Genomic DNA, 14,798 nt, shown 5'->3' on the forward strand with positions numbered 1-14,798 from the left:
AAAGTCAGCCCCCAACTCTAACCTGTGGTGATGGCAACAGCAGGACTGTGCTTTTCAGCTCAAGCTCACAGTCCGCAGCCCCTTTCCTCCACCCTGTCTGACCCACAGTGGCCTGACGAGAAGGCCTCTCTGAGAATCTTCTCTTCAGCCAGGCAGAGTTCACCAGCCTCCACGCCATGCTGCCAAGAAATGCCGTTTATGCTTTCATTAGAACAGACTTCCCCTCCGCTTGCATGCTGGGTCCTCCCGTCCCCCTACCCCTTGCACAAGCTGGTGAGGTCTTCAAAGACAGGAGACACGTCTTTCCCGTCACACGGTACAGTCCTGGTGCACAGAAGGCATTTGGTAAATGTTTGCTCAAAGTAGCAATGAATGAATAATGGTTCACCAAACAACAGCGCTGAGTTTGCTAGGGTTATTTATTTTAACCCTATGCAAAACACAGAGTGGACATTATCTCCTGTTTCTGAGTCTTTTGTGATTGGTTAACCAACAAGTTAGGACTAAAGTAGCTGCAGCGTAAGAGCCAGTGAGGGGGAAGCACAGAAGCGGTTCCATTCTCAGGAGGTTTATGCTCGACTGTAAAAATAATGCTCCGTCATGTTGTTGGAGCCGTCCTGTAGAGCTTATAAAGTGCTTCGTTTAATTTAAAAGTATCCTAGCAAGGATGAAGAAGGATAGCACACTTTGCAATCCCTTGTCGGTAATTACCAGTCAACCCGTGATCAGACAGGATTAAAATTCAGATCTTTAGGACTTCCGACTCTGCTCTCACATACCTTGCCTGGGGATAATCCATTTCTGGAGAGAACAGCTAAATACTTCTAGTGGGCAGGGATGTGTCTGTCTCTTAGCAGCAGAAGGCAGAGCTCAGTTCCCAGCAGCTCCGTTGTCCTTCTTCCTCTGGCCTGTATCATATTTGGACTTCTTAGCTTCCAGGTCAACGCAGGTCCCAGGGATGGAGGTGAGCATCGGGTGGCCGCGGAGATACCTGTCAAACCTCAATGCCTAGGTTTATTCAGTGACGCTGGATTGAGACAGCATGACGTGTACTCATCTGTGCCTCATAGCAACTCAGTCCATGCACATTTACTGAGTACCTTCTATGTGCCGGCACTTTTGTAGGTGCTGCAGATTCTCAGGTGAACAGGAGAGTCGCAGTCCCTATCCTGACCGTCTAGTGGAGAAGATGGACATTTAACAAATAAAGGATCATAAACGTGCACGGTGCTGCGAAGGAAGTACTGTGTGAGTCAAGGGAGTAATGGGAGTAGTGGTGAAAGCTGAGGACAGGGTCACAGCGCGGTTGTGCAACTGTGGTCTTTGTGAATGGCGTCCCTTGAGGTGGGGTATTGTGCAAACCGTCTGGTCAGTATGGCAGTGGGCCTGAGAGGGAGGCGGTAACATGTAAACTGAAAAGGATGAAAAGGATTTTCCAGGTGAAGAAAGGAGGACTGGCATGTGCAAAGGCCCTGAGACTGAAAGGAGCTATGCATGGCCAAAGGATTGAAGGAAAAGTAGTGTGACTAAAGCAGAGAGTGAGAGAGCAGTGTGGTGGGCCCTGAGCCTAGAGAGGAAAGAGGAGCCAGGTCAGGCGAGGCCTCATAGGCCTCGGAGAGGAGTCTGAACATTATTCTGGCTGCAGTGGGGGAATGTTTTGAAGCTGGGAATGGTATGATCTATGTCAATTTGGTCTCCACTGGGGGATAAATCGCGGTGGGGACAGCAAGACCGGAGGTGCAGATAGCACCCAGGTGTAGACGGCCCTGCCAGATTCAGTTTGCACGATACACCTTGACCTCCTTTTCCTTCTCATGCTTACAATTGTGACAGCCTTTGCAATTTTCAAAGCATTTTTAATTTGATCCTAGGAGGTGAGGTGGGTATGATCACCGCACTCCATACTTGAGGTAATTGAGGTTTAGAAGGGAAAAAGCGGCTTTCCCAAGATCCAACAGCCAGTGACTCCTGGCACTCGTTCTCCAGTCAAATCAAGGAACCTGACTAATCCCCATTCTATCATATTATGCAATGCCCAAGCTAAATTATATAATTACTTACTTTTTTTAAACCCTAAGACGTAATCTGAAATTTCCGAGTCATGATTACCAAGCAGAAAAAGAAAGAAAAATACCCAGGAAAGACTGACGTTTTCCCTAGGAACAGCCAAGGTCACCCAAATTTCAGACGAATTGGGTTAAGAGCACTATATTTCATCGGCGTCACAGTGGCTCTCTCTTCTCATCTTTATTTACCCGAGTGTGGCCTACTGAAAACGATCCAGTGTGCTCCAAGTCTCAGAAGATGTCTTTTTGCTCATTAATCACCAGAGGTTAAGACATAAACAAATCAACATTATTTAGAACGAATGAGGCAAGCATTCGTTTCAAAGACTTTTGTTTCCTCTGGGAACAGGAGCTACCTGAGCCATAGCCACAAAAATATGTGTTTTCTTTCCCTTTTAAGGAAATGCCACCTCATTGCCAAACCTTAAGCACAACATCCCAAGTGGAAGGAGAGGTTTCAAGTATAGCAGGGAGGAAACTCAGATTCAAAAACCCCACAGTTCTCTTCCACTGGGGACTCCATCTGAAGCTGTCTGTGGATAGTGTTTAATGTTCTGCAAACCTCCTATTGAACAGGGATTCTTGTTACAATTACAGTATAGTGTTTTCCCCAAGATCCCTCCTTGTCTAGGAGCCAACGGCTCAAACCTTGAACAGATCGTTCCCAGACTGAATTTCCAATGCCCTCATTAAGGAGCAGGCATGAGGAGGAAATCATGTTTATCCTGCCCTTGTCCCTGACCCTGGGGCACACCAGATAAGTCATGAGTTTGGGGATTGAGGATTATAGCATGCAGTTGGCCCTCTTCACTTTTTTCTGGCTAGAGTTTTGTCAGAATTAATTCACTTGGATTTGTTATTTTGCTGGAATCTCAATGGAAATTACTAATCCAGAACATTATAAGCATAGTCCCATGAAGGCATAAAACTTAAAAGAAAAAAAAGCAGAAGCGGGGCGCGTCTGGATGGCTCAGTCAGTTAAGTATCTGACCTCGGCTCAGGTCATGATCTCACGTTTCATGAGTTCAAGCCCCGCATCGGGCTCTGTGCTGACAGCTCAGAGCCTGGAGCCTGCTTCGGATTCTGTGTCTCCCTCTCTCTCTGCCCCACCCCCACTTGTGCCGTCTCTCTCTCTCTGTCTCAAAAATAAATAAAAACATTGAAAAAACACTTAGATGTGGGCAAATAGGGCCCTGTGGGAAATGGAAAATGGAACACCTGAAAAGGGGAGTTTTTCAGCAAGTTGGGGTGGGGGTAGGGGTGGCAGGGACTAGAACCCAAAGCTGCCATGATCCCAAGGCATGTTCAGTGGAAAGTTTGGGTTTGCAAGGATGCCAAAACCTATCAAACACACCCTCCTTGGCGTGGCTTTTCTGTAAACGCCACCCTACCCCTTTTTCTGAGGGCACCCACTCAGAGGTGGAAGGAAAAGGTGGCAGCAGCTTTTGTGTGGCTGCGTCTAATGAGGCTCATGTCATTGTTGTATCTCAGTTCTGGGGAGGAAGGTCAGGGGAGAGAGCTGGCTGGGCTTGTCATATAGAAGCAGCATTGGAAACAATTGCAGGCTCCCCAGATCTCCACCCCTGCTGTCCCCACCTCCCCCAGTACACATTTCCCCCCTCCCAGTGGCATTTGGTCCTACCTTGAGCATGTACCACACCCGCTGCTGATAATCTGTGCACAACTCTGTATCCTGTAGGGTTCTGTGACTGCAGGTGACAGAAAGTGACTCTGATTCGTTGGGGAGAGGAATTTTATCGGGAGGTTGATCAGGCACACGTAGAATCAACAGCGCTGTTTCAATAGTTCAGGAAACAGACAGGAGGCGAGACTCAGCAATGGGGGAAAGCGTCTATTTATGAGCTTAGTCCTGCCTGGCCCCTGTGACACTGGACCACTGGGGGAGGTGCTGGGGGAAAGGAGCTTCTAGTTTCTCTATTCTGGGGTGCAGGTGCATGGATTTACCATCTTGCTAAACCAAAGCCAGGAGTAAATCAGGGTGCTGAGCGAGGGGTGGAGGAAAACAGGGTTCACTGTACTTTTTCAATCTCTTCCAAGGGTCTGTGAACCATTCCAGGCAAAGGATATATTTCTCCTCTTTGTATCCCCCCGGGAAGAGTCCCCTGTTTAATGCAAATATCCCCAAACAGGGCAGACCTGAGGGGCCTCAGACAGGAAGCTTGGGTTGGCCTATTGTTGCAGGTTCAATTCTGGGAAGGGAGAGGCTCTCTGAGGGGGCAGAGGGCGGCGAGAGGTGTCCACACGCTCCTCCTTCTGGGTGGCTGCTGACTGTGAACACTCCTTCCTGCAGGAGCTTAGAAAACTGGGGTCAGAGGCCTCCAGGGAACCTGGGAAGAGTCTCTCCCTAGTCCCTGGCGGTTGCCAATCCCTGCTATTGAGACAAATCTCCAGGAGCAAGCGGAAGGCCTGAGCGAGTGTGGCCGAGAACCTGAAGAGAGACAGAACGCCTGCTTTGCCCCTCCCTATGGATCCCCTGTTATCCTCATGGCAAATGATGGCTTCCTGCGTGCCCTCTCCTCTCCCCTCCCTAGGCTAGGACTCCAGGGCTGCATAGATTCATTTCTGAAGCAATTAGAAAAAACACAGCACCTTATAACTATTGGAGGTTGAGTTACAATTTTAACCCCAGCTGAGACTTACATTTTAATGAGAAAAGCATGAGCTCTGTGATGTTGGGGAAGCCACGTCATCCCCCTGGGCTCCCATTTCCTCTTTTCCAAGGCGGTGGGGGCAGAGGGGTGAGTTCTAAGCGTCTCAGTTCTCAACAGCCCACCATGCTAAATGAGCAGCCCCACTGCTTAGCTAGGACACGTATGAGCCTCATTTATTTGGGGCTGAGCTCAGAATCTAGAGGCACGGTTGGTCTCCTAGGTGACTGCCTTGCAACCCCACGGTAATCTCTTTCCTGTGCCTGTTTTCTCCTGTAAAGGGCTCTGGCAAGAGATTCCAGAGGCGCTGCAGAGCAGGGAGAAGCCAGGATTTTAATATACATGCGGTGACATTTAGGGCTATGTCAGCATCTCCAGGCCGAGCTGGCACAGACTTACAGCTCGCAAGATGATGCCTTTGGCTCATACCTTGCTTAAAAACAAAACAGAAATCCACTAGGAACACAAAATATTCTTTAGCAGAAAAGGAGGGATGCTTGGGACAAGTCAGGTGTCGGGTGGGCTGGAAGGCAGAGAGATTCCTGCTAACGCTCGTCTTTCGGGGGTCACATGGTAGGACCCCTCAAGGTCCTGACGTAAAGGAAAAGGTTTAACTTTGTATAACGTAGCCCTCCCCAAACTTCTTTGAACATGAAATATTTTCTTTTCGTGGACTACTCATCAATTGCTGGCAACTTTGCATGACCTGTCTGCACATACGCTTTTGTACAGGGAACTTCCCATGCGCACTGACCCCAGGGCCTCTCCAGCCTCTCCATATGTTTGGGACATGCAGACAGCTTGTAAAGGAATGACACAGTCAGTAAGGTTGGTGAATTCCCTTTGAGCACTAACCGTGGATCAGACATTGTTTGAGTATCAGATAAATTTGTAAAAATACATGGTTTCTTTCCTCAAGGAGCTGGTAGTCTGGTCGGAAGGGGACACGTGAAGAATGACATCACCTTGCCTTCAGTATTGCTATGCATGGAATTGTGTCCCCTGTTCTGGACTGAATGTTTGTGTCCTTCCCCCTCAAATTCATACGTTGAAACCCCACCTGCCAATGTGACGGTATTAGGAGGCGGGGCCTTTGGGAGGTGAGTCGAATTAGATGGGGTCGTGAGGATGGAGCCCTAGTGAATGAGATTAGTGCCCTTGTAAGAGTCCCTGGCTTCTTTCCACTCTCTGCAGGGTGGGGACACAACCCGCAAGAGGGCCCTCCCAGAACTCCCCCCTCGGATGACATCGTGGTCTTGTACTCCCAGCCTCAGGAGCCGTGAGAAGACAAACGTCTGTTGTTTATAAGCTGCCCAGTCTGGGCACTTCATTATAGCAGCCCCAACTGACAAAGACACCCCAAACTCATATGTTGAAGCCCTGGCCCCAATGTGACTGCTTTTGGAGATAGAACCTATAAGCAGGTAACCGAGACGAAATGAAGGCCGGGCCCTATTTGGATAAGAACCGTTGCCTCACAAAAGAAGGAAAAGAGGGATTGCTCTCTCTGCACAGGCCGAGGAAAGGCCAGATGAGGACACAGGGACAAGGCAGGCACCGGCAAATCAGGAAGAAAGATCCCACCAACAAACTGAGCTCTGCTGGAACCTTGATCTTGGCCTTTGCAGCCTCCAGAGTTTGGATAAAAGAAATTTCTGTTGTTTAAGCCACCTAGTCTATGGTATTTTTAAATAGCCCAAACTGCATGTGTGGGCGTGAGCAGAGGATCCGAAGTCAAAAGCGGGCTCCAGAAGTGTCAGGAGCCATAGCCAGGGGGAACCGTGGCTGTTTGTGCTCTGTGCTATCCTTACCTGTGGAGCTTATCATGGGCTCTCTGCGGACTTTGGGAAGCCAAGTCACGAGTCTGCGTCCCAGCCTCCTCATCTGATAGGTACAGTCGGCTTTAATGTTCTGTAATTATTTGGCCCTTGTATTCATTTCCTAGGATTGCCATTAACAAATTACCACAAACTTGGTGACTTAAGACAACAGAAGTTTATTGTCTCATGGTTCCGGAAATCAAGGGGCCACAGGCCATGCTGCCTCTGAGCCTGTGGGTAGAATCCTTTCTCGCGTTTCCTGGCACCTGGTGGTTGCAGGCAGTCCTTGGAGTTCCTTGGCTTATAGCTGCATCACCCCAACCTCTTCAAGTGGCTTTGTTCTCTGTGTGTGTATCCATGGGTCTTCAAATCTCCCTGTCCTTAGAAGGACTGCACTCATCGAATTTATGGCCAACCCTAATCCTGATGACCTTACCTAGATTACATCTGCAAAGACCCTATTTCCAAAGACCAAAGGTCCCATTCGCAGTTCTGCCAGTTAGAACCTCAACGTATCTCTTTAGGTGACGCGATTCAACCCGCTACAGCCTTACCGTAGGTCGACACAATCAACCTGCCCAAGGCTTGCTGAATCACCTTGTAGACCGTGTCATAAGCCAAAAAAGATGGATCATAATTGGCTGTGTTCACAAACGACGTGAAAACTGGAAACATGACATTCAGCTCCTGACTGGTCTCCTGTTAACAGGTCTTACACTCTTCTACCTATTCTGTTCTGTGCTCTGAGAACAATGGCAATAAAATACAAATCTAATCATGCCGTGTCCTTGTCCAAAATTCTTTGCGGCTTCACCTTGCCTAAAGCATAAACACTACTCCATTGTGGAACATGCCAGCCCTTCATGATTCGGTCCCTGTCCAGTCCAGCTTGGGTTCCTGTCCAACTCATCAGAGCATTGGGATGGCAAAAGACACAGTCAGGTGGAGAAGACAATGGTCAACAGTTGGGCCTGCAGAGGATAAATGGGATGGGGGCCGTGGATTGATGGAGGCTGCCCCAGAACGGGACAAAGAAGGACGCAGTGAGGGTTCTGTTAGAAGAATCATGAAAGTGACTAGTTGGTACCTCAGGTGTTATGAGGGATGAAAGGCTCGGCAGTGGCGTTAGTGTGGCAGGTGTCCCACCATTGCCAAGTTTAGAATGTGGCTGGATTGGGGTGACAACTCTTGACATAGCACAACGACTTCACCACGGGCATTCGGAGAAGGAGGTGACTTGCCCCTCCCTCCTCCCGATGCTGGAAGGTGAGTGTCAGAGGGAGGGAGGCGTGGAAGCTGTCCTGACCCACCCCTGCCCTGGCCCCAAACCGCAGTACCTATAGATCCAGTCAGTCAGCACTGGGGGGCTGGCAGGAGAGGAGCTTCGAAACAAATAGGAACTGGCACTCGTAAAAGAGCATCAAGTCCAACCACAGGAAACAAATAATGTAATGGCTAAAAGTGACAGAGCGTGGTTGCTCACAGTCACTAAAGAAACAAAACTGTGTCATGTTTACGCCTGGCGAGTTAAGCCTCTTTGACGGTCTTTTTGATGGGGAAACCGAGGCAAAAAGATGTTAAGTAGATCTTGTCTTCAGTTCTGAGGAAAATTAAATTGTGCATGGTTCTGGACATATTACCGAGGGCTCTGCAGATCTTAGCTCTTATTATTTCAAACGGAGAGGAAGATGTGTACAAAAACGCTGGCATCAAAAGGAGGCTCTGCTCAACCTCGTGTTGCCTCTGTTTTGGCAACTGTCAGCGTTGTGATCGTTGCTCTGCGTGTCTGCCTGCTTGACTCTGGGGACTGTGCCAGGCGCACCAGTGACGAATGAGCGAACGAATCATGAATGAGTGAAGTTGATAAAGTGAATAGCCTTCCTATTTCAAACTGTAGGGGTTAAGCGGAGGCTTGGAGGATAGGTGTAGCTAAAATCGTTAAGATGCTGAATAAAGGTGGTGATAAACCCAGGCTTTGGAGCATTTTCTTTGAGATGTGGGTTGCAATACACTTGGGTTTGTGAGAGAAGGTGGCAAAAATGGTCTGACACCTTTAGTGCAAGTTTGACTGGGGTTGCAGGGTATGGACAGGGGTTGTCTCTGGTTCCCAGGGGGCCCTGGGCAGCCTGGACTCGATGGTGACCAGCAACAACAGAATGCACAGCTCTCCATTTGCTGTCTGTGTTCCTATGACAAGCAGGTGGGCATTAGATTTGATCTTTTCAAGAGATGAACGTTACACGGAAGAACGTGTTCCACGTGAGCCAGTTCTGCTGCGACAATAAAAAAGAACCAGCGGGAACCCAGCTTCGTCGGGCAAAATCCTAACTGAAAAGGCAGTGCTGGCCCTATTCGCTGAAATTCAGCAAAGTCCTCTGCTTACGTAGAGTTTTAGAGGGACGTTCTCTCGATCCCAGAAGAAGCCGTTATTCCCAAGCAGTTACTCTTGGAAGAGAAGCACTGCCGTTCTGCGAGAGCCTGTTTCCCGGGCTTTGCCAAATAAAGGGGGAAGGTGAGCTGTTGTGCGCCCGGCACTTCCGAGTCTGACACACAGTTGCTCGATGACAATGTGGGTACGATGGGATTGAATCTAGGGTCCCAAGGGAGAGAGTAGCTCGCTTGTCCAGGGTGCAGCTTGTGGGAGCTCAGGGGGCCAGGTCCTTAAATGGCTAAACAAGCGGTGGTGGATTGAGACCACGACCGTGCCGAGCTGAGAGAGTGCAGCCCATGCCACAGGAGATGCAGTCCATGGGCCTCAAGCTCAGCTTGGTTTCAGCGGATGTTAACCATCAATTCCGTCTTAAGGTGAAGGCTTCCTCCAGCCATCTCCTCTCTGGCCCTTTGATTTTGAAAGAGCCGAGTGCATTTCTGTAACGCCTCTGCCGTGCCACGTTCGGTGGTCGTTGTTAGACAGGACGCAGTTCCCATGCTTGCTGGGTGTGCTTGCTAGTGTGGGACACAGATACGTGAGCAAAAACAGGGCAATAGAGGATGCACAGAGAAGTGTGGCTGTTTTCATCGCCATCATCCAGGGTGGCGATCCTTGGCCACTCAGAATGCTGACAGCTTCACTGCAGCAATGCTCCCTCCGTCCCACCTTAACAGATGCTCTGTGGCCACGCTGCCGTGGAGGGCACCATAAAAACCACTGCACAGTAGCCGAAATCATTTCACGTATCTCATTCGGACCACTGCTTCGTTTACTCTGGTAACCCCAACAACCCTTGACTCCATGAGGACTCAACTCACGGACCTGGCCAATTTTTCAGTGACACCAACATCTTGGTGTTCTCAGAAGCTTTCCTATCCAGCTTGGAGTCTGTGGGGACAGCCCGTTTCCCTTCCTCCCTCTCCCTCTGTGGTACTGCCTGGTGAAACCTCGGCCTTGGTCACTTCTCACTCTCCTCCTCCTCTGTGCCTGCACCAAATAGCTCAGCCTGCCAGGACAGGATTCAAGGCTAACCCAAGGCTTTTGGTCTGAGCGCTGGAAGGATGGAGTTGCCATTTTTGGAGATGAGAGAAAGACTCTGGAAGGAATAGGCCTTTGGGGGAGAAAGTCTGAGTCCAGCTCTGGATCTGTGAGGTTTGACATGGCCACTGAACAGCATGGATTTATGAATTTGCGGTTAAAGGAAGAGAGGTCCAGGCAGGAGATAGAAATTTGGAAGTCAGCAGCATATGGACAATATTTAAAACATGGAGATTGATTGAAATCATCCAGAGAGAGACTGTAGTCGAGAGAGGAGAAAAGGTCTGGTGACTGAAGCCTGGGACACAAACAGAATTCAGGGAGACGGTGAGGAAGCAGCAAACAAGGCAAAGAAGGGAGTAGCTTGTGAGGGAAAGAAAGCCGGGGAGCGTGGTGTTTTGGAAGTCAGGTAAAGAAAGTGTGGAAGAGGGAGCATGATGATAGGGGGTAGGGGGGAGATACTATAGAGATACTATAGATACTATAGGGTCAGGCCAGGTGAGGGCTGAATAGGGGCTGAGTTAGAGACTTACGTGTCATCTGGAGACAGTTTCTGTGGGATGGTGGGACAGCGGTTATGACTGAGTGCATTCAGGAATAAATGAGAAGGGGGGAGTTGAAGACATGGGGAAGCTTTGAACTACCTTGCTGTAAAAGACAGAGTAGAGCAATGGGGCAGTAGACAAGGATGTGGGGTAAAGGGAGTTTTTTTATGGGAGAAATTCTATCTGTGTGCTAGTGGGAAAGTTCCAGGGAAGAGTTAAAAATGGACGATGCAGGAGGGAGGGAACAGCTGCTAGAAGGAGTGGCCTTGATGGACGAGAAGAGACGCTCAGGAGGGGCAGTGTGGAGGGCAGTCACAGGAAGGCTCACTGGGCCGGGCGCAGGGAGGGGCAGGAGGTCTGCACCCCATGTGGTGGGGACATGCGCGGAGGGCAAGATGTGACCCTGCTTTCTGGATCGGGTCCCTGTTCTCAGTGGATGGGGAAGCCGTGAGTGAGGATAGAAAGAGGTGTTTGAGGAGGTGTGTGGAAGGTTCATCCGTGAGATGAACAGTATGAGTGTCTGGGGAAGTGACCCTGCCTTGACCTCGGGAAGGTTCTGACAAAGTATCAAGGCCAGAGAAGGAGAGAGGAGGAGCCCTGGAGGAGGGCAAGTGGAGCCTGCAGCCCTGCCCCCCACTCCAGGTCTGGTTGTACTCCTAGGGGTGCAGGAGGGACACATGGCCCGAATCGAGAGCCCTCCGAGGGTGCTGTGCCCTGGGGACATGACCTTCAGGGAGAGCAGGGGGAGGCAGTTTGCTGCCCCCGCACGAATGCAGCGGCCACCTGCCCCTCCATCCATCACCCTCTTCCACGCTCCACACTCTGTGCGGCTTCCTGAAACCACTGTCCATCAACTCGCCTGCCCTCCCACGGGAAGGGTCTTGTCCATCGCTCTGTTCCTGGCGCCCTGGGCACCGCCTGGTGCAGACTGGCCCAGTGGTTCTCAACCCGTTTATTCTCAGGACTCTTCCACACTCTTAAACATTGCTTTTTATGGGCTATGTCTTGTCAATACTTACCATCTTGAAAATTAAAGTACAACGTTTTTAATACTGCCTTTAAAAAATGTATTAGTTCTTTAAAAAAATATAATGAACCCAGGGTACCTGGGTGGCTCCATCGTTTAAGCATCTGACTCTTGGTTTCGGCTCAGGTCGTGATCTGACTCTTGGTTTCGGCTCAGGTCGTGATCTCATGGCTTTGTGAGTTCGAGCCCCACGTCGGACTCTGCATTGACAGTGGAGAGCCTGCTTGGGATTCTCTCTCCCTCTCTCTGACCCTGCCCTGCTAACGCTGTCTCTGTCTCTCTCAAAAATGAATTTAAAAGAAATTAAAAAAAAAAAGAACCCATTGCATATTAACACAGAGAAGTTATTATTATGAAAACATGACTTGTATTTTCCCAAACCAAAAACTAAACTTTAGTGAGGAGGATGTCCTTGTTTTACCATTTTGCAAATCTCTTCCCATCTGACTTAATGAAAAGTGGAGGGGTTCCCATATCTGCTCAGGCCTTCAGTCTGCCAAGTGTAGACTCTGAAACCTCCACAGGTTATTCGTGGGAGAACGAATGTGAAGGAGATAAATGAGGTCTTGGTAGTATGAGGAAAATAGTTCTGACAACTTGCGTACCCCTGAAAGGGTCCTGGGGACCTTAGGTCCCACTCTGAACACTACTGTGAATATTTGCTGATTGACTGTCTGACCGACTGAATGAGTGAATGAACGAACAAATGAGTCAATGACTGTCAGTGCGACGTGCTGTCAGTTTTCTCCCTGGGCTTCCTGCCACCACCCAGGGCTCCCTTTCTAGTTCGCCTTCTGGATTGTTGCAGAGTCACCTTGCCATTGCACTGTCTGTCGCTTCAGGGTCAAGTGCAGTTCGATAGCATGGCACCTGTGGTCACCAGGGCCGGTCCCTGCCCACTTCTCAGGGCTCTTTTTATTCTCCCCACCCCAGCCTCCTGCCATACATAACCACTTCTCCCTTAATTCATACTGTTCCCACTGCCCAGAACATCTTTTCCTGCGTCCTCCTCTCTCCCCCACCCCCTCACATTGTCTGGCAAGTTAATCCTATTAAAGATCATCTCTCTGAAGCCTTGCCTGACTACTTGCCACTGAAGCCACTGATAGACCAAGAGGCGCTTAACCCAGACCTCACTACACAGAGCACTGAGACCTTCATAGTCATGGCCGATGACCTAAGTGGGTGCACACACCTTACCTGCCGTACACCTTTCATCCTCACACAGGCTCTGGGAGTCAGCCACTGCAGTTGCCATGTGGCCACACTGGGATGGAAACCACATCCCTTTAGGTGGAGGCTCTGGAGTCAAGCAGCTCTGAACCGAATCCCGAGAAACCTAGTCTGAAATGCCCAGCTGTAACTTCCCTGGGCAAGTAACTTAATATTGCTAAGCCTTAGTACCTTCATCTGTGAAATGGGATGCTAACTGGACCTATCCCAAAGGGTTTGGTAAATCTTAAACACATTAGTACGTGACAATGGTTTAGTACAGACAGCCACTGGCACATAGTAAGTGCTCAGTAAGTACCAGTTCTTATTATTTATTGTCACATGTTCCTGCATTTTTCCACGCTCTAAGTGTAGGTAGATATTTATGCCACTGTTCTCTATTTGATGTTGAAGTCATGAAAGCAGGAACTATGTCCTGTAAATCTGTGTCTACCACACAAAACCCACCACCATTCGTGGCACTTAGTAGATGCTGGATAAATAGCCCATGAATGAAGGAATGAATGAGTGGCCACGCTACAGGCTAAATCAAGTCCCTGTTTACTGGACTCTGTCCTGGGTAACTTACGTCTGTCATGTCTGCTGAGCTGCACACTCAAGTCTGCATCTTGGGACGGGCCAGAGGAATTTCCCCAGACGTCCTTGCCTCAGGGAACCTGCAAGGAGGCGTAACTGGAGGGAGAATGTTTAGTGAAGGCAGACGCTGAAACTGTCTTTGAGGCGTGCGCTTAGAGAGCATACACAGGTTCAAATGCCAAAGCAAAGCCACGACACCCGCCGCGTGGCTTCCAGGGGCCGACCCTCTGGAAGTTGTGCTCCCAGCTGATGCAACCGCGCGTGTGCCCCTCTGTGGTGGACTCCCCTGACAGTGCTCTCCGACTGTGCTCTGTGGGAAGGAAGGCTGGGAGGTGGAGGCCCTGGCTGTCACATGGCTCTCACTTCTGAGCCTCTCCAAACTCCTCTTTTGGGGAATTCCTGGGCTGGGTCTGACCTGGAGGAGGGACAGCAGCGTTCTAGGCCCTCGGCTTGCTCACTGCCTGGCTTTGCATGCACGTTGTTGTCATTGTTGGGGGCAGTGTCACTGAGAGCCCATCTCTGCTCAGCAAGCAAACAGCCTCTAGTGTGGGGTCATGCTTCTCATGCTGGAAGGCTGTAAATCGTAACGGTCAAGGGCACGAGTCTTGGGGGGCAAACAACTAGATACAAGCCCCAGTTTACATCTTTCCCCTGCGTGCGATTTCATGTAATCCCCTCAACCTCAGCTTCCTCGTCTGTGAAACGTGGATAAAGACAGTTCCCTCCTAGTGCAGGTGTGAGATTTAAGGGAATTAGGGCAGATAAAGCTCTAGGATGTTCCTCAGTACTTAGTAAATGCTCCAGAAATTCTACCTGTTATTAGGAGATAAGGCCACAGGATGAACCAGGTATATATATATATATATATATATATATATATATATATATATATATTTTTTTTTTTTTTTTTTTTTGTTCCTGGAAAATCAGTTTTTCTCAGAGAGTTAGGGAGAAGTTTTGAATTTTGATTATCTCAACAGAGCAAGCACATGATATAAATATTTTATGAATTTTTAGATAAAATAGAACCTTTGGAGAAAATAAAATTGTGCTTTCAATGTTTGTTTTGCCCTTTCTGACCCTGGCTCCAGAGCCCCAGGCCTGGGGCCGGAAGAGCACCCTCTCCTGGTGTGGGGGTACATCAGGTCTACATAGCAGGCCCCCCTCCGGAGAGCTTTAACAAGCATAGTTCCGGACCCGATCTCACTCAGAGGGATTGCACCCAGGAAGGCTGTCCCCTTAGGCTAGGGCAAGGGGTGGGTTTGCCCTCTCTCTTGGGGACCCCTGAAGTGTCACCGATCTGAGTCAGTCTGCCGCCTGAAGCCAGAGCAGGGCTGATCTAACAGAGAAGATAGAGAGAGTGGGGCGGGTTTATTCATTTCTCTACTCTGAA

At 49.5% G+C, this 14,798-nt stretch overlaps 2 protein-coding genes across 6 annotated transcripts in view; one reads left to right on the forward strand and one right to left on the reverse strand.

Annotated features, from left to right (window-relative positions):
- TSPYL5 (TSPY like 5) overlaps positions 1-7,337 on the forward strand; it is a 54,937-nt gene extending 47,600 nt beyond the window's left edge. For all 4 annotated transcript variants that reach the window (XM_045454143.1, XM_045454148.1, XM_045454149.1 and 1 more), the window contains one exon: positions 5,930-7,337. The gene's annotated coding sequence lies outside the window, so the exon portion shown is untranslated. The remainder of the gene's footprint in view (positions 1-5,929) is intronic.
- The window catches only part of CPQ (carboxypeptidase Q), a 549,973-nt gene that overhangs the window by 32,325 nt on the left and 502,850 nt on the right, over positions 1-14,798 (reverse strand). The window contains exon 8 of one of the 2 annotated variants that reach the window (XM_045454133.1): positions 3,690-3,775. The exons of the other annotated variant lie outside the window; for it this stretch is intronic. Within the exon in view, the coding sequence (XP_045310089.1) occupies positions 3,705-3,775 (71 nt within the window). The 3' untranslated portion in view covers positions 3,690-3,704. Of the gene's footprint in view, positions 1-3,689; positions 3,776-14,798 lie in introns of those variants that run through there. 2 annotated transcript variants of the gene reach the window in all.

Source organism: Leopardus geoffroyi, chromosome C3 (genome assembly GCF_018350155.1).
Source record: "Leopardus geoffroyi isolate Oge1 chromosome C3, O.geoffroyi_Oge1_pat1.0, whole genome shotgun sequence".
Taxonomy (NCBI): domain Eukaryota; kingdom Metazoa; phylum Chordata; class Mammalia; order Carnivora; family Felidae; genus Leopardus; species Leopardus geoffroyi.